The 27178-nt window shown below is 49.5% G+C and overlaps 1 protein-coding gene across 19 annotated transcripts in view; it reads right to left on the bottom strand.

Moving 5' to 3' along the window:
• Positions 1–27178, bottom strand: part of NAV2 (neuron navigator 2) — a 706422-nt gene that overhangs the window by 137661 nt on the left and 541583 nt on the right. For all 19 annotated transcript variants that reach the window (XR_011441179.1, XM_070274944.1, XM_070274945.1 and 16 more), the window contains 4 exons: positions 25991–27092; positions 20832–20944; positions 15976–16084; positions 13683–14072 (listed from right to left, as the gene is read on the bottom strand). Coding sequence is in view for 18 of the 19 variants with exons in the window: in XM_070274944.1 (XP_070131045.1) it covers positions 13683–14072; positions 15976–16084; positions 20832–20944; positions 25991–27092 (1714 nt within the window). In the remaining variant the exon portion in view is untranslated. The remainder of the gene's footprint in view (positions 1–13682; positions 14073–15975; positions 16085–20831; positions 20945–25990; positions 27093–27178) is intronic.

Genomic DNA, 27178 nt, shown 5'->3' with positions numbered 1-27178 from the left:
CCTCTGAATCTGGAGGGCTGTGACTACTTTGACCAATGCAGTAGGGTAAAAGCAATGCTCTGTGACTTCCAAGGCTAGATGATGAAAGGGGACACAAGCGGCTTCGCTTTGCCCACTATAACACTTGTCTTGGGGCGGGAGTTCCCAGGTGAGAAATCTGCCGACCATAAGGCCTCCATGTGGCGAGGGAGCCAAGCCACCTGGAGAGGTGTGGACGTCCTAACCTTTACGTCACCCCAGCCCAAGTGTCAGTCGCATGAGTGAACAAGCTTTGGAATGACTTGGACCCCAGCTGTCAAGCCAGCTCCAGCTCTGGAGGCTTCCCAGCTGAGGCTCCAGATGTGGTGGAGCAGAGACAAGCCATCTCCACTGTACCTTGTCCCAATTCCAGATGCAGAGTCCCCATGAGCATAATAAAATGGTGGCTTCAAGCAGCTAGATTTTGTAGTCACTTGTTTTATAGTCACAGAAACTAAAACACAGAGTTCACCCAGCAGGCAATGGGGAGCCACCGAGGAAGGACAAGCAGGTGATAATGTAACCAGATTTATATTCCAGAAAGATTTTTCTTACCAAAGTCTAAGATGGATTTGTGGGATGGGCATTGAGAGCAGAGGCAAGGAAAGCAATGAAGGGATGAATGTAATCATCTGGGGGAGAAGCAGGAGCGGCGAGACTAGAGAGAACCATGGCGAAGATGCTGAAGGGACAGAATCCATCAAACTTAGCGACTGGCGTTCCAGAAGCAGAAGGAGTCTGAGATTCTTTCTAGGTTCCGACTGTGGAAGAGAAATGGATGTGGAAACAAAAGAGGAGAAAAAGGTTTGCAGGGAGGAAGAGGAGTCAGACTGTGGACGTGTTAACACGGCCTCAGTGACACCCTGAGACACAGTGCCCAGGCTCTGAAGTTAGGCTGTTGGCGTTCGAGTCCAGGCTCCCTAACTCACCAGCTCCGCAACCCTGGGCAAGATACTCACGCTCTCCAAGTCCCTGTGTCCTCATCAGGAGAATGGGAAGAGACCGTGTGGATTAAAGTGAGGATGAAAGACAGAATGTAAATAAAGAGCTGCACACAGTGCCCGGCATTGAGCGGTGCTCAATAAATAGCAGCCACTATTATTAATATGATCACAGTGACCATTATTATTAACTATTACGCATACTTGGTCAGAGGCAAGGCAGGTTCTTTGTACCTGGAGAGCCTGGCCACAGGGCATTAAATGAAAACTGTTCCCAAGGAATCTCACGCACCGGAAGGGTTTATTCAACCGTAGAGTCCACGTCAACTACTAAAATAGCTACACCAGCCTGCAAAGGAGGGAGGAGAGCCAGTCTGTTAGGTGTCCTCCACCTTTGCCTCCCGCCTTCTCTCCCAACTCAATGGTTGAGTGGTTTTAATTAACAACTCCCACAGAGGAAGCCCCAAGTCACTTGATTAGTAAAGCGCTCACTTGCCGTGCATGGTTCTGAGGTCTCCGCGTGGTGCTGAGCTTGTAATTGTGGGTTTTGTTTGGGTTCGCAATGGGTGGGGGGGGGCCACGAGAACACTTTCCTCAGAGAAATCCAGGGATCACATCTGTGAAGGCTGGAAACCAGAGGCGACTAAAATGCCCCCTTTCACAAGATTTCACAACAGAAACCACACTGCGGTGAGTGCGTCAGAAAATCACCACAGAGCTGGCTCGGGATCCGAACCGCCCACCTCCAGCCACCTCGCCGGGTTTCATTTCCAACACACACAGACCAGTTTGCCCCATTCGCTTTCCGCACAAGCGCCTGGGGATGTTGACACAAGCGTTTCTAACACTACAGTAAAGACCTATGACACTGAATTGAAATGAAACACGTAATACTGCTTTCGAGGCAAAGAAAAGTAGCTGCCTTGGCCCCTGCCAGCCTCCAGGGTCCTTGCACAAGCATTCTCCAAGCAGGTTCAAGGTCCTGGACAACTCAGCCTTCGGAGCCCCACGCTCCAAACACCAGCTTCCAGCTCTCTCTTATTGTGCCCTAAAATGGCACGGGGTATCCAGGGCTTCCAGTGTCCAGAGGGTGCCCACTCCTCCTTTTTGGTCTCGCCTGCCATCTATCAGAGCATGGCATCGAGCTACGGTGGAAAGCCATACTGCAGAGTCCTGGGGACCACAAGCTTTCCATTCAGCCCTGTTGAACATGAGTTCTGGCAGTTACTACCATGTGACCTGGTCAAGTAACTTAACCTCTCTGAGCTTCGAGTAACTTAACCTCAACTGTAAAAAGGGAATGGAAAAACAGCCTCGATTGCAAAGAAGTCATGTAAAGAGAAAGTGAGACGATATATGGAAACAGCTCAACACAGTGCCTAGCACATAACAGAGACTCAAATGTGGTTTGGCTGTTAGGAACTATGGTACCCCTGCTGCAGGACAGGCAGAAAGACCCCTGTCAGCAGGCACCGCTGGTCTGCTGCGCCCTTCTCTGCAGAGCCAACACCAGGCTGAGTCTGTCCTATGTTTCTGACAACTTGAGCTGACTTCACCCTTTCAACTTCACTGCTCAAGTATGTGAGATTCCTCATTTCGAAACAGATGACTGGGCAATTACAAGCACAAAGCTCTGGGAACTGGGGCACGGACTCTGACGATAGAGGAGAGAGTGCCACAGACCCGTCTCCCGCTTGTCCCAGGGTCATGAAGTGCATGTGCGCTCGATTTATAGCTAGGAGGCCCTGAAGACACACTTGGGCCTCTCTTTAGACTCAGAATCTCATTTCACTTTTGGGTCTCAAAAATCGTCAGCCCTCTAAGGTGTCCATGGCAGGGTGTCTGTCTCACTCTGTAGTGATTTTGGGACTGAGAGCAAAGGTCAAAACTCCACTTCTCAGGGAGATTTCCAACCAGACCCCTGAGGATTCTGGAAAGGATGGAATAATTCTTCCAATGCCTGCACAGATGCTTGATGTGCGGTCATATCTCAGGTGGGACGCGAGACCTTGAGACCTCGCCGATGTTCCTACAAGCTGCTGTGTTGCTCGTTGACTCTGGGCCACAGGTGAGCTGTGTGTGCCTGAGACGACTCATTCCCACTGATCTACCGCAAGGCCTACTTACAGACTACAATGGCTAATTTTGTGTGTCAATTGGCTAGGCCATGACAGCAGATATTTGCGTAAACACTAGTCTAGATGTTGCCATGAAGGTACTTTTCAGAGGAGATTAACATTTAAATGGGAAGACTTTGAGGGAAGCAGATTATTCTGCTTAATGCGGGCGCACCTTATCCAATCAGCTGAAGACCTTAAGAGGAAAGAGACTGATGATCTCTAAGGAAGAGGCAGCTCCACCCCCTGGCTGCCTGGGCAACAACAGCTCTGCCTCTGGAGAAGGCTGACTTGTACACAGACCACCTCCAACCCAGAGAGCAGATATCCAGTCATCGTGCTCAAGGAAAAGAAACAGCACGACATCATCTCTGTGAGCCTTCTAAGTAGGATAAACGACTAGGAAGGCAAGCAGACGCGATAACTCCGAGAGGCCAAAGGCAACTACGATGTTCTCCGTGCCAAGCACTTCTAAACACCATCTCCCTTCTTTCTCACCACACACCTAAGAGGTAGGCTTCCATTTGACAGATGGGGAACAAATTCAGAAAAGGAAGCAATTTCCCCAAGGCCACACAGCTGGCAAGCCAGGAACAGGAAGCCAGGTCGTCTGACTCCAAGTATAAAGTTTCCTCCATTATCCCGTGCCCTCCAGAGCAGCATGATGAGAGGAACATGAGTTCCCGACAAAACTTAAGTTTCTTATCTTGATCTGAGTACAGGCACATGTGGCCCGTTTTTCTGAGTCTTTCAACATGCGCTTACTGTCTCAGGGCCAAAATACTCTCAACCTCATCCAAATGTTTCTTTTCCTATTCACCTCAACTCGAACTTGGTTGGCTCCAACCTTGCCATCATAAATCTGTTGAGCCACTTTGTAGATGCTGACCCTCGAACAATAACTGGGAAGGGTATTTTCAGTGATCTATATGCTTAAGATAAAAAAAAATATGGACTAGGTTTTCTAGATGAGAGCTATAGGAAAGCTTAACAGGAAAAATGAGGGACCTTAGAGTCTCTCTGTGACAGCTCAGTTCTCTCCATTCATGACACATTTGCAAAGCACCGAGGAGAGCAAAACAAGCCTGCAGACTAGCGCACTCCAGCAAAGAGGGTGGTCCTGATGCAGGACAGAATGCCCAGCCACAGCAAGGTGCTAAAGCCAGAGTCTGGGGGTTACGTAAGGTACCCAGCACACAGAAAGGGTACAATCCACGTTAGTCCCTGCTCCCTGCCACCCACGGAGAGCTAGAGTTGGAATATACCTCTCCTGGATGTGTAAGTACCCCTTGGTAAGTGTGAGCTCATGGATTCCAGGCTTACCCTGATGAGGACCTATAATGACCAAAAGTGAGCCCAAAATAAGGAGTACCAAATGGTTCAACCCTGAGAACAAGTCACTGCCTGCCTCCTCTTGTCAGTCAGACCTTGAGTGCTGCCACAGGCCTGGGACGGAGGACACCTGTGAGATATCTGTCAACTTGAAATAATTAAAACACGGAGTCCCTCTGTAGTGCTGATTAATGGACCTGAGGTGGAAGTTCCCTGGGTTAAGCACCTGGGCTAGTCTGAGTACCGCACAAACACTGCCCCGTGTTTTGTTGACATTGCTCACTGGTGAAGAGTCCTGGGAAGGCAAAGTCTGTTCCAAGAAGATGGCAGACAGCCCAGACGGCGGGCAGGAAAGGAAGGAGCGCCTTGCTCTGCCTGATGCATCACAGCAGGGTTCTCAAACCCAGCACAGTGGCTGTAGGGTTTAGGGGTATTCATATTTCCCACATGAATATCAGTCAAGGTCTCACTGCAAACCCCACTGACTGTCAGGAGATGTCTCACAGGGTCTTGGTGACGAGTAAGGGTGGAAGGGAATGAAACACCCTGAGTAGTTGAACTTTGCCCTGGGCACTGAAGCGCGTATTACACGTACATCATATCCCATTTAATCTTGGCAACAGCATCGTTATTATGAGGATGATTTGGAAGGATGTGCGAGGCCCCAGGCACTGTACCACCAGCACTTCGCCTGTGTTATCTCATTCCATCATCACTGCAGCTCTGGGGGTTATTATTCTTATTTGCGGATAGGGAAAGCTGGCTTCCCAGAAGGATAACGGAGAACATAAAAGGCCCCCACAGGCCTGCCCTGCTCTCAGATCCACCTCTGAGCCCCCATGTTTTGCCTTTCAATGCTGACATTCATCACCACCTGCCTTGTGTGAGGACTGGGTGTTTCTGCCCAGGGCCAGCTCGCCCACTGGGCCCTGGGCTTCTCCAGGGCAAGAACTGGAAGGCTGCGTGGTTGGGGTTTTCCCAAAGCCCAGGCACTACATTCTATAGGCTACCCCATCCTCTGCTAAGATCTTCAGCTGGCCCTGGTCTGGGGCTGGGGGAGGCCTGAGACAAACCGAGGGCACTGGGTGCATGATGACAGGCACAGGGGAGAGCTGGAAAGGGACGGAGGGTGCTGAGGACAAATGTCAACTATTTCCCAGCCAGTCTCAGCACAGGCTGGAACCTGCGAGTCGTCCTTGTCTCTCTGGCACCTTCAGGCCCTTTGTCCAACTGGCCCCAATGTCAGGCTGAGTTTAATGCGGAAAGTCCCTCTACTAACCCCTCTGCACGTCTGTTCCCAAGGCCTCGGCCTCACCCAGAGCCACGCCACTGCTCTCTGGACTCTAACAGCTTCTGACCTGAGTCCACCTTCCTCCTGTCTTGAATCTCCAACTGGTCCCAGGCCCCATTCTCATAAAAACACACCCCATACCCATATGTCTTCATGCCCTTGCTCTTGACCTTGGTCTGCCTGGCCACTCCTTATCCTTCAAAGCCACATGTCCTGAAGATGCTGCAGCTGCCGCTGCCAGTGGACACTATGGTAGTGACCACCTGCTGAGTGTTCTGTGCATGCACAATTTCACTGAAGCCACACGACAACCCTGTGAGATGGGCACGGGGAAATTAAATAGCTCGCTCCAAAACACACAGCTAAGAAAGCTGGAGCCAGCCCCGGAATCCAGGTCGGACTCCATAGCTCACACTCTTCCCACTGCTCTATCTCACAGTAGGCTCTTTATTTCCCATTAATTGTCCCCACACGATCCACTGGTTCCCCGGGTCTCCACAGCCCACCACTCTTACACTGACCCACCTACTTCCCTGTACCCTGGGCTTCCTCCATGGTATTAGGATCTAGGGCACTGCGTCTTGTTCATTTCCCTTGGCCTCAGTGCCTTTAGCACAGTCTCTAGCACACAGCAAACTCAATAAACACTCTTTAAATGGGATTTTACTGCCTTTTGCCTGGAACCTCTCTAGAAGGCAGGCCAAAGGAAAGGTTTCCAGATTCCAACCCAGGAGAGCCATGCTTTGGAAAGCTTTGATGTCACTAAGGGTGGGAGGGCGGACGGGCGGGCAAGGAGCAACCCCATCTGGGAGGTATCACTTTCTTCTCCCAAAGCACCCACTTTTGTTCCCTCCCCGCTTTACTTCCCCGCAGGATGCTGGGGGGAGGTGGGAAGGGATTCAAATCTCAAAGCAAGCTAGGAAATTCCCAAGAAGTCAGGGCCTAAGCCCAGTTTCCTGGTTAGACAAGACATCCCCTTTTTTCTCTCTTCCCCACAAATCACTAGGCCAATGTTTGTTGTTAGTCATGAGTGGCAGGCTGGACTGCCCGCATCAAAGTTGGACCACACTTCTGTTCTCCACGGGGCTGTTCTCCAGTAACTCTTTTTTTAACCCTGGGTGTCCATCTGCTAAATCCGTCGTCACCAACAGTGGCGAGAGTGGGCCTGGGAACGCTGGAGCATTCCGCTCTTTCAGCATGCTGTTAGCTCAATTGTTCTTTCTCCTCTGATAAGACTGCCTACCCAGCTGCTGATAAGGGCTGACGGCTTCCCCACACTCGGTAAATCAAGTGGGTCCCCTGTGGATGGAAGAGGGAGTGTACAACTGATGTCTCCCCAGCCGTCAGGGACAACTGATATTGGCAGCCAGAGGCATCCATCAGCCAAAGGGCCCGTGTCAGATGACATCACAACCACGCGGGGAGGCTGTCACTCGTTCTGCAACACTCGGAGAAATTAATCCTGCCCCAGGCACAGCTCTGTGCTCGCTTACTCCACCCAGAGAGCTGCTTATGAAAACAGGGTCATTGTATTTGCCTGGGATACTTAACATCAAGGAAAATGTCAGACAGGGAAAGTACTTACGGTTTCTGTGAACTCATAACCATTAAGACCTGTCAGCAAGGAAACAACCCATGGGGCTACTCTGGGCCTGTGGCCTCATGCTGGAGCTCCATTGTATTCCTTAAGTAAGTGCGTGTGCGTGTGTGCGTGTGTGTGTGTGTGCGTGTGTGCGTGTGCGCGTGCGTGTGCGTGTGTGTGTGTTTTAAGAGGAGAGCAGTGCATTAGGGGCAAGGGACTTGTTCAAGGTCCTGAAGATGTGTCTGCCTAGAGAGGTGAGTCCTTACCTTTCCATGATGGTTCAACCTTCCTGACCCCCCTGAGCCTCGCCCAGTGGCTGACCAGCAACCCGGACTTCCCAAGCCCCCCAAGCCAAGATCATTTCAGAGGGATCAACCCGTAGAAACAAGAGCCTACGCTTTGCGAATCCCAGGTGCCTGCCGCGCCCTGCTGGAACCTGCCCTGACCGCTGCCTCTCAGGGCGGTCTCCCCTAAAATCATTTACCTTGGCTCCAGCTCCAGGGTGCGTTCTGGCTGTAAGGAGTATTTTGGCTTCCTCTCCTATCAGTTTGCCAGGAACAACAGCCTGTCAAGGTCGCTTCAGGTCTGGCCTGGAAGGACCATGAGAAACACTTGACAGATAAGAAAGAGCCTTTCACGCTATCAACGCTGCCTTTTTGACTTGCAGTGCTGCTGCCTGCTGCGTTCTAGGCTGACTTAGTGAGCAACACCTCCCGAACTTGTCCCACGATGGCCAAGGGAGGGAGGAAGAGAAGAACAGGGGTACCTCCACCCCTTCCCGCTCCAGCCCTAGGGCCTGAGCTGTCTCTTTCTTCCTGTACTGTCAACTCAAGCTCACTGGGATGGAAGCGGTCAAAGGTCTGGAATAATCAGACAGTAGGAGACAGGGTGGAGGAGAGGGGAGACCACACCCCTGGGGGCTCAAGCTCAAGTGGCTTCCATCTGAGGCACATCTTCATTCAGAGGCACGTGACTGCACTTGCTTTGCCGAAGGTCAGCGTAGCATTTGTTCACTGAGCATTTATTGACTCCTTACTATGGAACTGGCACTGCCAGCCAATGAAGAGATGAGAGCATCTAAGACCGACTTGACCTTGACCTCTCAGAGCTTGTACCAAGCCCCACCTCTTCCTCATAATTAGCACACTGAAGCAGTTAATAAAGCATTTTACCTGGATGCGTTGATTATATATATATATATACACACATACATATATATTTGTAATAATTCTGATGTAGTGTTATTACGGATACGTCAAATACCATGAGAGAACAGAGAAGAGACAGCACCCCTGCTTGGATAGAATCAGGGAAGGCTTCAGAGAGGAGGTGATCAGGCAGGCTATGATGGGAAAGGCAATCTAAGCTCAGGGTATGGCACATGCAAATGATGCTTGGAAGCATAGCACACCCCATGGTGGATTAAATGTTCGTGCCCCGCCCCCCATTCATATGTTAACACCCTAACCCCAGTGTGATGCTGTGAGGGAGCACGGCTTGATGAGATCATGAAGGCTGGGCCCCTGTGATGAGATTAGTGCCCTCCTAAGAGACAGACACACCAGAGCCTCTTCTCTGGGCCATGTGAGGATGCGGATGGCAAGTCAGGAAGGGGCCCTCGCCAGAACCCAATCACGCTGGCACCTTGACCTTGGATGTGCAGCCTCCAGAGCTGTGAGAAATGAACGTTCGCTGCTGAAGCCTCCGGGTCTGTGGTGCTTTCCTACAGCAGCACGAGCTGACTACGGCATGCCCGACACAGTTACGGAGCTATAAGTTCATCAGCAGGGAGGGGTTCCTCAGCTGCTGAGGAGGCGGGTCTTCCAGCAGGCACCTGTGCACACAGTGTGTCTGCCGATGGAGCAACCCCTGCCACCCAACAGGGGAAGCCCTCAGAAAGCAACACTGAAGACCAGCTGGCTCACAAGCCGGCTTCCTCTCCCACACTGGACTACTGCGCAGCCCACATGGGAAAGACCAGCCAACTGCTACATCTCCTCTTCCTCAGCCCCAAACAGCACCAGCCAGAGCCTTAAACTGACACAATGACTCAGAGTTAAAAGCAATCAGCATCGCATCCCACCTTGGCCACTAGATGGAGCTATGCATCGCATCAAAAAGACACCACGGGCAAGGAGATTGTCTCCGTGCTCTGCAAGTAGAATCACTGAGTTTCACAGCTGGTGGCAGCAAGTTCTGTAAGTCTAAGGCCCTGTGAGGGCAGGCATGGAGAATACGCCATTCACAAAACATTCATGAAACACCTGCTTGTTTGAGTCTCTGAGCTTAGAAAAATAATGGGTACTGGACACCCTCTAGGAGCCCCAAGTTTGGTGGAGAAACGACACACACACACACACACCCTGTACATGACATTTCTTAAGCATCCCAGGCTTTGCCAGTGCTTTTCAAGCTCCATTTCTAACTCCTTTGGCAGAGCCAGGATTAAATCTCAAATCTGTTTGCCTCTTGAGACCATACTCTTTGCTCGACACCATCCAGCCTCTCTGAAACACTTCCCATGCAAAGTGAAAGGCTCACAAACAAGGTTGGGTGTGAACCAAGCTCATGAGAAACACACAAAAGAGAGCTAACCTTGACTAGGGGAATCTGGAAGGGCATCACGGAGGAGGTGTTCTTTTTTTTTTTAGGATCAGTCAGATGGGCTAGAGGGGAAAGGAATTCCAGGGAGAAAACAGCATGTCCTGAGGCACAGAGCGTTGCAAGCGCAGGAAACAGCCTTAGGTAATAAATGGCAGGTAGCCTAGAGCAATGGGGTGGGGGGTGGGTCTGGGCTAACGCAGGGAGGGCCCATAAGGAGCATCGCTTGTTCAGTTAAGAAGTTGAGATCTGTCCCACAGGCAACGGGAAGCCACCAAAGGTTCTTAGAGAAATTTCTGATATTAAATTTATACATATAAATGGTCATTCTTTTTCCAGGAAGAAATGTATATTCATACTTCGGAAGATTATATGACTCACTGCCTCCTTTGAAAAGAAAAAAATCATCTTCCCAAACATATGGATGGAAAGTCTCTCCCTTTAATTTTACTCTATGCCACATGGCACTCCGAATTTTTAGAAGACGAGTGGATGGATTGTCTCCACAGATCAAAACTTACAGAGACATCTTCATCTGTTGTTTTAATTTCTTCTCTACTAACTATAGCCAGAGCCCAACTTATCAACAAGAGGAAGTGGTGAGGTCGGGTGACAACTTGGATGTACTTGGCACACAGTAAGTATGATAGAAGGGTTTCACACACACACACACAGACAAGGCATGTGCCATTAGGTTCTTGGCTAAACTCCATGGAAAGAATCACTTTCAGCCCCACTTCAGGGAGACCTGAGTGATACACACAGGTGCATGTGCTATACACTCAGTGAAGACATGAACTGTAGACATCAGAAAACAGCTGCTATGCCACAGAGGTACAGCGCCATTTTAAAAACAAAGATCAGAGGTTTTCAGAAACCAGAATTTACTTCCATATTAGGCTTTCTAAATAAACTTGCTGTAAACTTTTACAAGCACTTTCCTCGAAGAGCCTCTGTACAGATTTATATATTACTCACGCATCAGGCTGCTCCCGCTAAGCCAAACATCTGGATAAAAACTCGAATCATTTCATTGTCTCCAGGTGCCTGGATGTTTGCGGTGGATCAGACATCTAGACCCTGTCCGAAACCGCATGTCTTTACCAGACAGCTGCCGCTCATCCGACACAACCTCAAAGAGAAACCTCAGCGTAGAAGGTTACAAAGCATTTTAATTGTCGTGCTTCAAGGCTCAGGGAAGTTAATGATGTGCCTAACGTCACAGAGCTCCCGGGCGGCACAGCAGGCTTACGCTCTCTCTGTCTGCTGTCTCTGCTGTTTCCTTTCCACTGCACCAACTCCCTCAGAAACACAACTTACGTAGCAGATTCTGCAGCACAGACTAAATGACCAGTCCTTCAGCATCCCCAGCCTGGTCAAGTTTATAAGAGGAAGAAGAAATGAGTATAAGGACATTAAACAACTCGCCCTGAAGTCACGCAGAGGCATCTGATGCCTTGGCCTCAGAGTAGCAGCTTACTTGGGTTTCCATGGAGCAGAGTCCTGCTCAGCGAGTGTTCTAGAACCTTACAACTAGAAGGAGTACCAAACGCCATTTGGGCTACCTCTCTTCACACGGAAGGTAAATTTCTACATTCAACGGAATACGGGAAGAAAAACCAGACCAGAGCTCTCCCATTTCACTAATTGGGTGGTTTGCTTACATTTCCCCACTTTTATCTACACTTGCTGTAAACGCTCTCTCACTTGCTAAAAATGTAAGCTTCTCAAAGCAGGAACTGAAATGTAAACATCTGTGCTTTTTAGCAAGGGTAAAGGCTCCGGTTTGAGTGGCTAAAGAAACTAGAAACTTCTCACGGGACATCGCTAAGTTCAGGTTAGAGCATGCCAATGTCTCCACCTTGTGGACGCTGTCAACACTACATCCAGAGGAAGGCACCGCCCACCATCTACTGAAGATTAAAAGCCTGATCCCACAGTAAATTAAACTACTACAGGACACAAAAATCTCAGACTAGCCAAGAATTATTTTGGTGCTATATTACAGTGGGAATTGATAATGATAGCCTTGAGGGCATACTAGATACTCCAAGTCTTCTGAATAACAATAAAAAGACTAAATTACATGCAATTTTAGTAGTAGGTGTATGTTACTGCTTGCCATGTTTACGGAAAATTAGAAACAGAAAATGATGGTCTAAATTAACTGGACCATTTAGTGTATTTATCATTCCATTAACTTTCCCAGGCATTCCGGATATTGTAAGGGTTTGGTGACTCCTGTCTTCTAAGATTTCAGTACAGGATGGTTCTAAAAGTAACAGGCAGAAAACCAAAGCACCTCCACGTCTAGGCTTTTAATTAAATAAAAGAACATTTCTAGTCAGACAGCTAGAACTAAGCAGAAGTAAATTAATTTTAAAATAAACCCCAGGAGTTGTGCTGTTTCAATGCAGCAACAAAACGTTGGGCAAGATGGTTCAGTACAGTGCTTAAGGAAGAGGGCTCCGGAGCCCCTGGCCCTGGGCTCTGCCTCCTCAAGCTATGGGGCCTTGGGCAAGTTATTCAGCCTTCCTGAGCCTCAGTTTACTCATCTGTAAAATGGGGATTATGTCATCACCTCCCTCCAAGGTTGCTGTGAAGACAGAATAAGATAACATACATCAAGCACCTAGCACAGAGTGGGAGAATTAGCTATTATTAAAATTATGAAAATATTGACCCACTCGTGGGCTTCTGGATCACTATGTTCATAGAAATGAGTGGCATGATTATTACGCCCAATTTTTATCCTCTGTAATTTTGACTGCTAGAATGGTAGAACTTCTGGGCAAGTCAGTTAACAGATGAAGGCGACTCAGGCAAATGGGATAAAGAGATGCACCAGCAGTTTACACAGGGCTCTGGGAGTCGAGCCAGAAACAGAAAGCCAAGTCTTGTGCTCCACACGGTCATGGCCCCGCTTAGACATCTTTGGGTCATCCCCCTGAATACCATGTGTGCACAAACGGAGAAACAGGGAGACTGGGTTTGTTCCTTCATCCATCAATCCATGTGTTCATTAATTCAGCAATATCTATAAGCTCCTATATGTACAATGCATGGGGAATTCGGCGGTGAACAAGCCAATGTGCCTGCTTCACAGTGCTTATTGCTGCAAGCAGGGGTGGGCAGCGAGACAATAAAATATAAACTCATCATCAGGACAATTTCCAATAGTGATAAGCTTTCAAAGGAGCATAAGGCGGGGTGATGGAGAGGACAAGGCATGGGGCAGGCCGCATAAACCACTTCAACTGAATTGTCAAGGAGGGGCCCTCCACAGAGGTTCCAGGTGAGCAGCCAGAGGGAAGCAGCCAAGCGAAGATCTAGGGAACAAAATCTAGGCCAAGAAGCAGCGAGTGCAAAGGCCCTGAGGTAGGAAAAAGCTTGATGAGACCTTAGAATGAACAGCTGCAGCAGGGAAGTGAGGAGGGTAGAGAATGATGAGGTAAGGGCTGGATCCCATGCAACGAGGAAATCATGCCAAGGAGGCAGGGTTCCATCCTAAGTGCAAGGTTTGGTTTAAAGGACACAATATGGCTTATTGTCAAGTGTCATTCTGGCTGCCTGTGGAGCCTTGCTGGAACCACCCAGCGAGTTCCTGCCAAAACTGGACTGCAGTCTAGGTCTTGCGACTCTCAGCCCAGAAGGTTCCCCTCCACGCACGGTCCTTGATGCGGACAGCAGAAAGTGAAGGAGGCAGTTCGATCTCCCCCAGAGGACTTAAACGCCTGCAAAGAGAACCCAGGGCCCAGCCTGCTCCACGCAGTGAAGAGAGAGGCGCCCCAGGGACTCACCCGCTTGTGATGTCATCCGTCCGGATGTTCTTGCTCAGAACGTCCCCATCGCTCATGTAGCCGGGGGCGTCCATGCTGATGCCTTCCAGGTCCAGCTCATCTCCTGCCTTGTCCGAGACGTCCACGTGGCAGACGCTGCTGCCTCTAGAGGCCAGCTGCCTCCTCAGAGGGGCAGAGTACACATAGCGGCCTGACTCGGTGCTGATGAACCGGCTGGCGTTGGCTCGAGGCGGGTACCCGTTGCCCATAGAGGGGGCATCCCCTGCTTGGAGCCGAGGGCTGCACTGGCCAAGTCTCCAGGAGAGAGGAGTGGGCCTGCCTGTCAAGCTGAGGATGCTGCGCCCGCTTATCTCCGTGGTGACGTTGGTGTCGAATGTGGTTTCCAACGTGCTAGAAACACAAGGCCAGCCTTGGGTTAGACCCTAACGTGCCTAGTATTTGTTGCAGTGTACATATTCTTTAAGTATTTCCCACATACAAAATAGTATCAAATGATAGGCACCAATGTTCCACCCAGTGTATTTCCTCTGTTAAAAATGAAAAGACGAAGCTGCACAACTATGTAACATTCTGAGAAGCCCAGCGGAGACTTCCTCCCCTAAAACATTGTGCAAGATACCCACTACTGACTACTTTAAGTAAGCAATCTTAACACTGGAATCTTCTTTCCAACCCAGGGAAGGAAGGAGAAAATGCTGACCTGACAACAATGAGGCAGCAAGGTCCCCACCCGCCCATTCGTGCTGGCAGGCTGCGTCCCAGCTTTCCTTTGGAACAGCAGGAGGCACCGTCCACTCTGGAGCTCCTAACATCACATTTCACAGCTTCAGCTCCCTCCAGACTAAGCAGGTGGGGAGAGCCTTGATTTTCTAACTCTGAAGGGTCCACTTCCCTCACACTTTTGCTTCTCCCACATTTGTCCACAATGACAACTGAATGGGTGCAAAAGGCTGGAAGAGAGTGGTAAATGCCTAGGCTTGAGATCCATAACAAATCAAGTTACAGAGGCTGAATCTGCCAGGAGACTGAGCACTCCCCCGGCCAACAGAAAGACTCTTCTGCAGTCCACTGTCTTCCCGGCCCTGCAGGTGTGCGGCCGGGCGAAGGTGACCAGTGTACCTCCGCACAGCTGCACTGCGGGTTCCTAACTGAGCAGAGAGCAAGGGTTCTGCCTGCGGAAGAAGCCTGAAGAAGGTAATGTCATCATGACCACCCTCATCCAAGCTGAGAAATCCACCAGACTGCTGTAACCCACACGGAGGCCGTTTCAGTGATGATGGTGGAAACGGGGATGTTTCATCACCCATCACAGGGTCACAGGGTCCAGCCTCTGGCTCCATGCCATCAAATATCTAAAGGTTTGGGGAGCCCCACATCACACTCCCAAGTTTACTCTGCTCTGGAAGAAACAATTTGGTGCCTCAACTGTTTCTGTCTCCCTCCTCCCCTGCAGGCAGCCTTACTTTCCTCTTATTGGGGACCCCTGAGGTTTGGGCCCGGTCTTATTCAACATAGAACCCACGGAGGTTAACCTTGATTTGCCAAGACCACTGGCAGCAGGAAAGCCCTGCAGTCTCCTTGCCATATTCATTTATCACAGAGACGGAAACTGGAGAAGCAAGGCAGACTCCTGGGAGCTCAGTGGTGCAACCAGAACTTGGCCTCAACTACCACAGCAAGACAGAAATGTAAAACGTGCTTCTGCCCCGATCGTGATGGGAACACCAGGGCCGCATCCCCTTCAACTTCTCACTCAACAATGGAAACAACCCGACAAATGCTTCCAATGTAATCCTAGATTTCATCCAACTAAATCACGGTTTAAACATGCTCACAAGTTCTTACAAATTTTTCCTTACGTGTTTTATGCACGTGCATGACTAACAGCATTACAGAGTGTTGTGTATCAGAAGACCGGGTAGGAATTCAAGTTATTCACTTTATCGCACAGGTCAAATACAGTTCACCTGCTTGTTTCAACGGCACAACAGAGTTTTGGAAAATACACGTAAAATGAAATTTCAGTGGAGCTGGACTGCAGGATCCTCTGTTGAGTGGATCTAGCAACCTTCTGCTTTTGGGAGGAATCTACCTAATACTAATTTTTGCTCCTGACACTTTTCTTCTGTACGCTGTATGGCATTCTTTGTGAATTCCAGCACATTTGAGGATTAGTGTTATTTATTCCATTACTAACCAAATCACTTGCCTAGAGGCATGAACGAACCCAAGAGAAGCCATGTGAAAATCAAGCGACTAGCTAGCTCAGTGGAGAAATCCACACTGGAGGTACCTGTGCGTAACCTGAGTTCCCCGCAAACTGGACATGGTCTCCTCCAGGTTCTGCCGCAGATCAGCGATGTTCTTCACTGTCCGCAGGCGCCGAGCCTCAGGATCTTCCCCTGGAAAGTCAAGGGTTACGATTATCTTAATTCTCAGACGGATCGTGAGCTTCATGGGCGGAGTAATCACGTCCATGACCACAACCATGTTCCATGCTCAGCACCTGGAACCCTGTGGGTGCTTACAAAGGATCTGAGCATGAAGGAAGGAATGGATGGATGGATGGATGCCCAAAGGAGAGTAAGGCTGTCTTCTCCCCCCAGGTCCCTCCTGACACCAGTGAAGTCCAGCCTGTGGAGAAGCAAAGCGCCTAATCAGAGACGTAAGCACAGTTCACACTGTTTCCAACAGAGACACACACGTACGGGCTGACCACTTCCCAGGAATCATTTTCTGCCCACGGAAAAGTGGGTGAGGCATTCTGTTCTCTCATCCACTGGTGATATACGCTGCCCTTGACCAGCCCTGCTTTACAAATGGAACTTGCAGTGGCTAAAAGATGTGTACCTAATAATCAAACATTTCTATAGAGAGGTTCGTCCTTGTTAGATTTATCATGTCATCTCAGATTCTGGCTCCTTTACTCACTGGCTGTGTGACCCTGGGGAAGGTGCTGACCCTCTCCATCCTCCAGAGTCCAGAGTCCTAAAACGAGGACAGTGACAGTCCAGACCTCAAAGATGCCAGCAGCCACAGGGACTCAGTGGGCGGGGCCTGGAGGTGCTGAGCACAGCGCCCACCACAGCACTCGGCTCCTGCCAGCTGGTGCTCCAGAGCAAGAGCCACCACCAAGATTCAGGGTTTCTCTTTGTGGAACAAGGGACTTCCATTCCCTGGCCAAGATTTTCCACAAAATCTGGCTCAGCAGAGGTCAAGCCGGCAGACGTCCCAGGAGAACCAGGCCACACCAAGCCAGGAAAGCCATGTGCCCTCTCAGAGCAGCCTCGCCTAGCATTCCCCAGCTATTCTGTTTTGACGGGCTTGCCCAGGGAGGAAGAAAAGAGCACAAACCACAGTAACGATTAAAGGAATCAAACATCTTTCTCTCAGAGCCATTTCAGGGAGGGCTGAGAAGACCGAAGAACCATAATCAAGGGTCTTTAAAAGCGTGTGACTATTTCGAGTGTTGAGCAACAATTTTAAAGAAATCTCCATACAGAACATAGTACACATGGGCAACAGCAAGTAAAACTTACATTGGACACTAAGGAGAACTTGCAGCAACTGTCATTAATAGGAAAACAGGCAGCTAAGAAACGTCATAGATTCACTTTCCTTCTGAGACAGATAATTTCCTTAGGTTGTTCTCGGCATGCTGGTGCGTAGGAGCTGGGGGCCGGATTGAACAATAGATACGTCATTTTATGGAGGAAACTGGCTATAGCAAAGCCATCCTTGAAAATGCAAGTGTTTTCAATTTTACCCCTCTTTTCAACCAAAAGAAATTTGGAAGGCATTTTTCTCTTATCTGAAATGTGGTCAAACTTGCATTTCCCACCCAATTCTTTAAAACACATACAGGTACGTATGTGTTTTTAACTGAAAGCAGTGATGAATGTCTACTTTACCTCCCCTTAGTGGCCTTGGAGGAACGTAATCACATCTATCTCTTGCGCCATCAATTAAATATCTTTTATTGCCAGTTTGGCCACATTTCATCTGTGTCAGGCTGCCCAAAAGGCACCGACCTTTGACAGCTCTAGGACCTGTAGTGAATGTTTATAGGAAACTGGGTCTAGGCACAAGTTTTCAAATTACCTTCGTTAACTAAATCACACACAAGCTGTATAATAATTATATTTCTTTACCCATGTCTCTATTAATGACGTATTTACCTGTTAACCCTCCTTTAGAATTTCAGAGATCTCTGAGATGGGATGGTATCTCACCTTCACTTTTGCTAACACTCCCCCCCGCCACACACACATTTTTATAGGTGCCCAAGAAATATTTATCATTCAAAAGACATCTAGTCTGCACAGGGTTGAAGGAAAAGCATGGATTTTGCATGCCGGCAAATAGAAGTTTGCATCGTGGCATTGTCACTCATTAGCCAGTTGACCTGGGATGGGTCACGTATCCTCTCTGAACTTCATCTGTAAAATGGGGATAAACCTTCCCCTCAGAGGGCTGGGAGGAGGATCAGATGGAAGGACACGTGATACACCTGGCAGGAAGTGAAGGCTTGCTGAATTCCAGCGTCCTGGGGTCCCGCTGGGGACGTTTGCTCCCCGCAGAGTCCTACATACACCAGATTCCAATGTAGAAATGCAGCCAGTAATGCACCTGCCTTGCTTAGGTGATTATGTTCTAAACTGTCAAGTTTGCTTCCTTGGAGGATGGACTGAGTGTAAGAGTTTCCCACCAACTCACAGCTGAACAAAATAAAATCACAACCATGCTCCGACGGACACAGCAGGGCCCTCTCAGCTCAGATGCTGAGTTGGTGAGAATTGAGTAAGCGCTCCCGTGGCTACCTGCGGCTCTCTTGCCTTTGGCCAAGGGCAGCCCTCCCTCGAGCCACCACCGGTCATGATGAAGAGAACACCTTATCCTGACCCAACAGGGCTGGGCGTGGAGATGTCAGGGTGTTACAAAAGAAACAAGAAAGACCCTGGGATTTTCACTTGAAAGAGGGAGGCTAAGGGAGGCTAACGGACATGCTGCCACATGGAAAAGAATGGAAATTATCTGTGGGCTTCAGGAGGCTGGATTATATCCAGTGACTAGATATGTAAGAATAAAGAACTTCGTTACCAGTTAAAGCCAACAAAACATGGAAGAGCTGCCTTACAAAGGAATAGCCTTCCTGTCATAAGAAATATTCCAGCAGAGACTGAAAGACGATACGCCAGTGAAGGACAGAAGGGATTCATGGCCCAGATAATAAACAGGAGCATGTGGTTCCCTCTAACTCTACACTCCAAACTGCACCGTCTCCACTGTAATGCCTTGTAAGTGGCAAAGCACCATGGGAAAATCCACCTAATTTGCATAAGCAAGGGGAAAAACTAAGGAACTGATCAGACAGTCTCACCAATGTCCATTTCTAAATACACCCACCATTCATTGTCATTTCAAGGGGTTGGCTGCAGACAAGTTAAATTCAACCTCGTGCTACTGTGTAGTCTCTCCATAAAATAATTGACAGTACAATCACACATGTGGTTTCTACTGCTTGAACGTCCCGACAAGTCATCCCAATTGAGAAGTCTTCATTAGCAACCAACACCACTTGACTTAATACCACCGAGTGCTTGATCAGGCACAACTGACTGCAGTCTGTTCCCCCAAACCAGCGGACAGCATCCCAGGCTTTCTGGGCTCTGACTCGCTTAGAGTCCTGATGCAGAAGAGACACGGGAGAAAAAGAAAAACTAGTGAAAGATCATAGGCTGCAATCTGTCACTCTGAAGTTCAGTGTTAGGCGGAATGTTCTCTGGCTGCTGCCTGTGCTTTTCAAACGTGCATTTTGCTGAGCCTCAGTGTCGGACACAAATCCACACTCCTCCGGAGGACACACATCTGATACTCGGCGGGCTCTGAAGCACCGGCCCCGCTCTTTTGATGTGTGCACATAAGAACACGACCTGGAATGTGCGTGGAGACCTGAGCAGTCACCTGAACTCCACATCCTTCTCCTCAAAGCTGGCCTGTTTCCTGTGCTATCATGTCCTCACATGCAAAGAGCTACAAACCTTGGCGAGAAGGAAACATAAAATCAATCCCAAATGTGGGGCCCTGAACGAGTGCAAGATGGATCACTTACAAATGGCTTGGAACCTCTCTGCCCCGGTGCTGTGCCAGCCAGCAGAACCAGAAGGAAATAGTTAAATCACTCAGATGCTCTGAAATTAATACTCAGAGCTAATAGGGAGATGGGTAAGATTTGATCGTAGGGCTGCAGACCAATTCCACAACTGTAACGTGGCCATTAAAATGGTGTGGTCATGGATATTGAGTCTAATAAATGGATTTTAAACACAAATTCAATTTTTAACCCAACTCTGGAAGTGGTAAGATATGAGAAGAATAATGCAGCCACTGCTAAATATGTGGTTTACCACTTGCCTCCCTGATTAGAAGTTGCTGGAAGGCAGGGCACAGCAATGGGGAATGGGGAAAAGAGATAGAGAAGGTGCTAACTCAGAATGCACTGCAGGAGGCATTCTAACTCAGATGCCAGCTTTCGTTCTTTAAATTAAGAACGTGACAGGATAACATTAATAGGTGAATATTTGTGGAATTAACTATATGACAACTGTGGATGTTATGTTTTTATACCATGCCCCCTTCAGTCACCATTATGTAGGTTATACTTAAAATTTAGATTTTGTTTGTTTTTGGTAAAAGAAGCATGCTATAATCTTCCCAATTAATGGAGGATGTTAAGAACACATTTTCAATCAGTGCTTCCATACAGGACATAAAAAAGTCAATATTTTAGAGTTCCACCTCTTGTTGGAAAGCAACTTATCTGAAGAGTAAACAAGAGATTCAAAGTGAAGTGTCAGGGTGGCCCAGAGCCTCTACATGAACAAAATGGAATTTATCTTAAAACAGGGTTTGCCAACAGGTAAGAGACCCATTTACAATTCTGGGGAGTAGATTGTGTGTGAGAAAAAAACAGGGAAGAAAGAGAAGAAGGAAAATCGTAAGAAAAAAGGGAAAATAAGTTGGTTTAGCTCATCAATCAATGCAACAGTAAAACATCTGCAAATCAAGCTGGGTCGGTGCCTTCCAGCAGGCGGTTGCACAGGAGGCCTCGTCACCAGTAGACACGGAACTTCTGGGCTCCATACTCACCGGTGAGTTCTTCCAGAGCAGGCTGTCCACTCTTGGTGTAGTGGCTGGGCTCCATGCTCACACCCGCTGAGCTGGACTCGGCAGTCACATTCCCTTCGGTGTCTGTCTGGGACCTTCACACAAACCAAACAGACAGCGTATCACGAGCAGCACCTACCACATCCGGACCACTGTGGTCTGACCACAGCACCCACCACCACCTCCTTCAGCAAGAAGCTTCAGAAAAGAGCAGACCAGCAGACTGATGCTAAATAATTCATCGGCGCACGTGAAGCAATGTCCTAGAAACAGACAGAGCCATCGAAGTGTAAAAGATGAAATATTCATTGCCCAAACGGAGGGTCTGCAATCCCTCACTGGGGAGTGCTTCTCTGACTCCCCAGCAGGGAGCTGGGTCCAGCCAGAACAATGCTGGAGAGGACTGGGTGGTTTGGATCATTTAACCTATGCCAAAGAGCACAATTCTAAGTAACCAGCAATGCCAGCAAGTCAAGCATAAAGATGACTCCATTGACAGCCCCCACGGCTCCCGCCAACCTCCCTGACACGGCTCTCTGAAAAAGATGACTGTAAAACTAGTCAGGAGTGGGTGCCAAGCAGGTGTGTCTGCCCTCTGGGTCTCTGATTCAGAGCTCAGATCTTCTGACATGAAAGGTCCCATTGATCATTCTTTCAACACTTGACTGAAATCTGTACTTCCCCAAACCTTCTCCATGCTCTTATTTGTCAAGCAAATCAAGGCAACTGCTTCATGCAATGGGTTCTTGCCTCAACTACTTCTGCTCACTTAGGCACGGCATGCAAATACATAATTACACTCAGATGCAGAACCCTGGGTGTAACATTATTAATTCATTAGCATCCTGAGCTCATTCAACCAGATTGCACTCTCTAAGAAAGCATTTGCCAAGAATGTGTGTTGTCTTAAATGTGGGGGATGTACTGATAAACCTCGTCATCCATCCATTCTTCCCCGCTTTGCCCTCCTACTGCAGCCATCAGTTTCTAATTCCTGTAATCTCTACCCACAAAGGCTTTTCATCCTCCCAGTGCTCCTCTCCATGCCCTGGCCGGAATCCACACTCTCACCATCTCTGCCAAGGCCCTCCAAGTACGCTGCCTCCAGCCTGGAGGGTGGGAATGGCAGCTAGGTGTGGGGACCAGCCCACAGATTCATTCTCATTGGTCTGTGGAGTATTTTAAAGCTTTTGAATCAGTTTCAGCATTTAAAAATTTGGAGATTTCACAAGAAATATCTGGATTCCTGCTCTCTCTCTTTCTCTTTTCTTTACTTTCAGAAAAATGAGAAAGTCTAGAAAGACTGAGCTCACGTTCTTGCAGGGTGCCACCTGCTGGTGTTAAGTGGTGGCTGCTCCCTCTAGAGAGGAGGAGTTTCCTCTGCCACAGTCCCACGCATCCTGAGCTACTCATTTGTATCTCGTTTTGGGGCTCAATTAGGCATCTGAATCCATGATCTCTGCTCTAGGCTGTTCCTAGGTCTGGTCCACCCCCCACACCATCCTCCACTGATCTCTTTGACCTTCTGATTAAAGGGCTTCAATGGTTCCCCCTGCCCACAGAATAAGGTCTAAAGTCTTCACTGTGGTAGAAGAGGCCCTACATTATGGGATTCTACCTTCCTTCCTTTCCAGCCCCATCTCCTCCACTCCTGCCCTGTATACACAGCCCTACCTGCGTTCCACTCACATGTAGCTTCTCTCCACTCCCAGATCATACTATGTTCTTAGCAGAAACGTCTTTGTAGTTACTAGACCTCTGCCTAAAGGCCCTTCTCTCTTCTTCCTTTATTTATTCCTATTCTGCCTGTAAGACACAGTTCCCATGCTACCTTGGCCTGGAAGCCTTCTCCCAGTCCGCCAGCTGACCGCCCCACCTCTGGTGTGCTTCCACAGCACTCTCCTTATTTTCCAATGCCTGTTTATTATAATACGACCTAGTTAATAAATCTTCCCTCAATGAGACAGACCTCTAAAGGCAAAGACTGGCTCTTTGGACGTGTGCACATAAGAACACGGTCCGTTCAAATTCACACGCCAAGCAGGCACTCAGTCAAGGCAAGGTGAACAGATAGGTGAGAAATTTTTAAGTCTAGAAAGATGCTGGGTCCTGGAAGGAACATTAGAGGTGGAGTCTGAACACCAAGCCGGCTGCAGGTCTGGAGCCCAGAACTTGATTGACAGCTGTGCACATCTGCGTTAGCTGCTTCACCTCTGTGACCCTCAGGGCCCTCTTCCGTATAGTAGGGGACGACAACAGCGACCTCCCCTTGCTGCTACAGAAATCACATATGATACGACACAAAAGCACTCAGTAACGTGTAGAGATAGAGGTGCTCAGTGTTACTTCTGAACCCATAAATAGAATTCATTCTGCGTGATTTAAAAAAATGATTTACCTTCCTTTTGTCTCTTGGTAACATCGCTAACATGGAGAGACTCAGGGGGGAGCATTGTAAGTTACATACAGTGAGCCATCAATTTTAGAGCACAGAGGGAGTCTAAACCATTTTTTTAAACCCTCTAATCTAGTCCAACCTCCTCACTTCACAGATGAAGATAATAAGGCTCAGAGAGAGGCAGAGATTTAGAGTCAAGACTGTTTCATGGTTAACAGCTCGGTCCCTCTAGTGAGATAGACTTGGGTTTCAACACTGCTCTTCTAGCTATTAGCTCTGTGACTTAGAGCAAGTTATTTAATTAAGACTGTTTGCTCACCTACAGAATGGGGATAAAAAAGATAGCTAGGGGCCGGCCGGGTGGCACAGCAGTTAAGTGCACGTGTTCTGCTTCGGTGCCCAGGGTTCGCTGGTTTGGATCCCGGGTGCAGACGTGGCACCACTTGGCAAGCCATGCTGTGGTAGGCGTCCCACATATAAAGTAGAGGAAGATGGGCATGGATGTTAGCTCAGGGCCAGCTTTCCTCAGCAAAAAGAGGAGGATTGGCAGATGTTAGCTCAGGGCTAATCTTCTTCTTCTTCTTCAAGAATGACTAAATGAACGAAGGCATGAACAGCCCTTAGCTGAGTCTCTGCACACACCTAGTGCATGCTCACCAGCTGTTCCTGTAGCCAGGTCCCGGACCACGCAGGGAGTCACCAGCTAATAAAGACAGAGCCTAGCGGTCCTGACTCCTATCCCAGTGCTCCCCTTTCCAGGCTCTCCCCTGGCTCACCTAAAGAGGAAGGCACTTCAGAGGGAGGGTCCAGGAGGACATCACACCAGGTGAGCATTAACGTTAAAATGCAGCTTGGCGGCTGTCTCCCTCCTCCTATTAGTCAGACATTTGCTCTTTATCATTAAGAAATTTTCCTCTCACGGAAAAACTTGACTTTTTTTTTTTTTTTTTTAAAAACAGGGATTAAATATTTTACAATCTTTCAAATGGTTACAGCCAAAAAACAAGGGAGGAAGGAGTGGGATTGATCAAAGACTGTCATATATTTTAATTTTGAAAATGCAAATCAAGAATCTGTGAAGAGTCATTTGAATATGCATTACCGCAAGACTATTAATGTTCTTGGAATGATGAGAACTTCACGGGGAGCAATTGGGTGCCTCCACGCTTCAAACAACTGCATTAGACGCCCTGCACGCAGCTGGCACTGAGTCACTTCCAAGCCTTGGCTCTATTCTCAGGACTGTGAGCTGAGCTGATGACTTGATTTAATAAAAAGATGACTGTCTTTCAATTAAAAAGTTTGGGTGTGACCCTCACTGAAAGGGGAGGGTGAGCAGAGGAAAAGGGAGAAGGGACCTTTCTTCACAGGTTGGACCTGGTGGGCATTACTCTGAAATCCCTCATGCCAGACTTTCCACCAGCTCCTGGCAGGAATGGTAACAGAACCCACTAGAACACAACTCAGGCAGGGAGTGGGGGGATAGCTAATTGTTTGGGGAACAACATAAGCAGAAGCTGAGAGTCTGGGGATGAGCCTGTGCATACGAGCAGGCCTATAAGTGTATGTGCATATGGGCGTCTGCATGTTAAATCTGAATGTGTACTTGCGTCCATACTTACATGTGACTGTCAACGTATGTCCACACCCAGGGTTGTACGAGTGCGTGTACACAATTGCACATGTGTAGGGACTTAGGGTAAGAGGTGTAAAATGAGTGCCCGGACTACCACATTCAGTCTTAGGCCCCTCTTGCTACGTAGAGCTATCAGTTGTCATTCAACTGTGCAGTGTGGCCAAACGCACCACACGTGTCCAGCACACGACCAAGCTGACTACTGTGAGCAAAGCTCTGGGACCCCCTCAGGAGCAGTGCTCGGGGAGCTTCCACCTGCCTGGAGAGGACTTATCCTCATGCAACAAGTAGCACCTGGAGCCAGGGTCCTCCTTTCTGCAAAAGGTGGGCGGTGCAGGCTGAGCACCCCTCACAGGCCAGAACCCCACAGAGCAAGCAGCACCTGGCTCCACACGGGCTCCATGGTCCTGTGGATGTGTCATCAGAGACAGAGACCGAGGGACCGGTAATAGACAGAAGGATGGAGTCAGCCACAAACACCCAGACTTGTCCTCGATACAGCCTCAGTTCTTTCGTTCTTCTAGAGCTGATCCGTCCTTACCACTACTCTTCTCTCTCACCCACCCTCCCCCCAGAAACTCCCAGCACACAGCAGGGACTGGGAAGATACTTTATACGTGTGACACGGTAAGAAACTGCGAGGCTCTGGAAGCTCAAGATGCATGCCTCTGAGAGAAGCAGCCTCGGTCATGCAGCAAAGCGGTCTTTGCGTCTTCCATTTTTACAGTACATTCAGATGTGTTGGGACTGATGCTGGAGCTAGCTGAGTGATACCAAACCACCCTTCACGCATCTGCTCCTGCAGATGCGGCTGTTTCCCAAACACCCCCGGGCCCCCACGTGCCCCTGGAATCCTACTTATCCCAGGGTCAGCTCACATTTACGTCCTCTTGAGCTTTCTCCGACCTCCCTCACGCCACACTGTATTAACCATTCCCTCTAGTACACTGCATGCACCTCTGACAGGAGCTTATTCCATGGTACCTTAGCTGTTTGCGTAAACATTCCTGGAGGGCAGCCCTGAGCCCGCCCTCAAAGACCTAGAATCCACCAGGAAGGCTCCTGTGCCCAACAGCCCAGAAACGGCAGGCGGGTGGCCGGTCCTACCTGTACAGGAAAGGCGCGACTGTGGCAGTGTTGGGGTGGTTGTATTGCTGCTGGGGCTGAGGTAGCTGGACACTGACAGTATTGCTTCCTGTGGTCTGGGTGGTCCCAACGGACCCACTGACAGTCTGGCTGCTGATGCTGTGGTTCAGGGTGGTCCCGCCTGGGCCTTTTCCTTCCGAGGACGCCAGGCTGGAGGAGGAACTGGAGTGTCTGCCGTCCAGCTGGGGCTTCTGCTGGGGGAGCCCCGAGCTCGGCTTCCCACCCCGGCTCCGCTCCCCCTCCTTGGGAGGGGCGGGGGCACTTGGGGACTTCGCGGGCACGCTCTTCATCCCTGGTTTTGGTATTCCACTGTGGGGAGGGGCCGTGGCCTCCTTCTTGGCACTGCTGAGCTTCCCCCCTTTGGGGATGAAGCTGGCGATCTTGGAGGACTTTTTTGGCATCTCGGTCACGGCCGCCCCAATGGGGTCTTCCTTCGGCCCCTCTTTGAGGTCCACCCTCTCAGTCACAGAGGCTCTCTTGGCGAGGTCCTTGCTTTTCTCCTTTTCCTTCTCCCGCTGCTGTTTCTCCTTTTCCTTCTCATTGCCTTTCGGGGAACTCTTCTTGGTGGTCAGCGCCCGGCTGAACGTTCTCTGGGCGATGCCCTTGAGCGCAATCTTGGGACTGTTGGAGGCAGGCCCCGCCGCAGCGAGCGGGCGACCCGCCGCCTCCATCTCTTCACTCTCTTCAAAGCTGGGCAGCATCTCGAGCCGCTCACAGCTCGTGTCCCGGGAGCCCGGGCCCTCACCCGCCTTGGAAGCCCCTTTGCTGTTGAAAAGTTTTAGCTTTTCCAGCATGGACTTCTGACTGTTGGGGGCTGGCTTCATGGCTTCGGGGCTGGGCCTGGGGGCCTCGGGCACGGGCTGCTTGACCGAGAGCACGGCGGCCGTGGCACTGTGCTTCACGCTGACCGACTTGCTGCGCCAAGGCTTGCAGGCGGCGCCAGGCTGGGGGATGGCTGAGGCGGCGCCCACGTTAGCCGGAGCCGAGGGGCCGCCGCTCTCGGAAGAGGCAGGTGCATGCTCGCTCATTCCGGGGTGGGGGGAGGCTGGGCTTGCCGATGGCTCTGCAGAGAGGGGAAGAGAAGGGAACCTGAGTTACACCTGTGGACCTGCACTGAAGACAAAGGAGGGTTGGCTGGGGTCACACAGC

The sequence above is a fragment of the Equus caballus genome, chromosome 7 (genome assembly GCF_041296265.1).
Source record: "Equus caballus isolate H_3958 breed thoroughbred chromosome 7, TB-T2T, whole genome shotgun sequence".
NCBI classification, from domain to species: domain Eukaryota; kingdom Metazoa; phylum Chordata; class Mammalia; order Perissodactyla; family Equidae; genus Equus; species Equus caballus.
The sequence above is the reverse complement of the archived record's forward strand: the minus strand, read 5'-3'. Positions and strand labels throughout refer to the sequence as shown.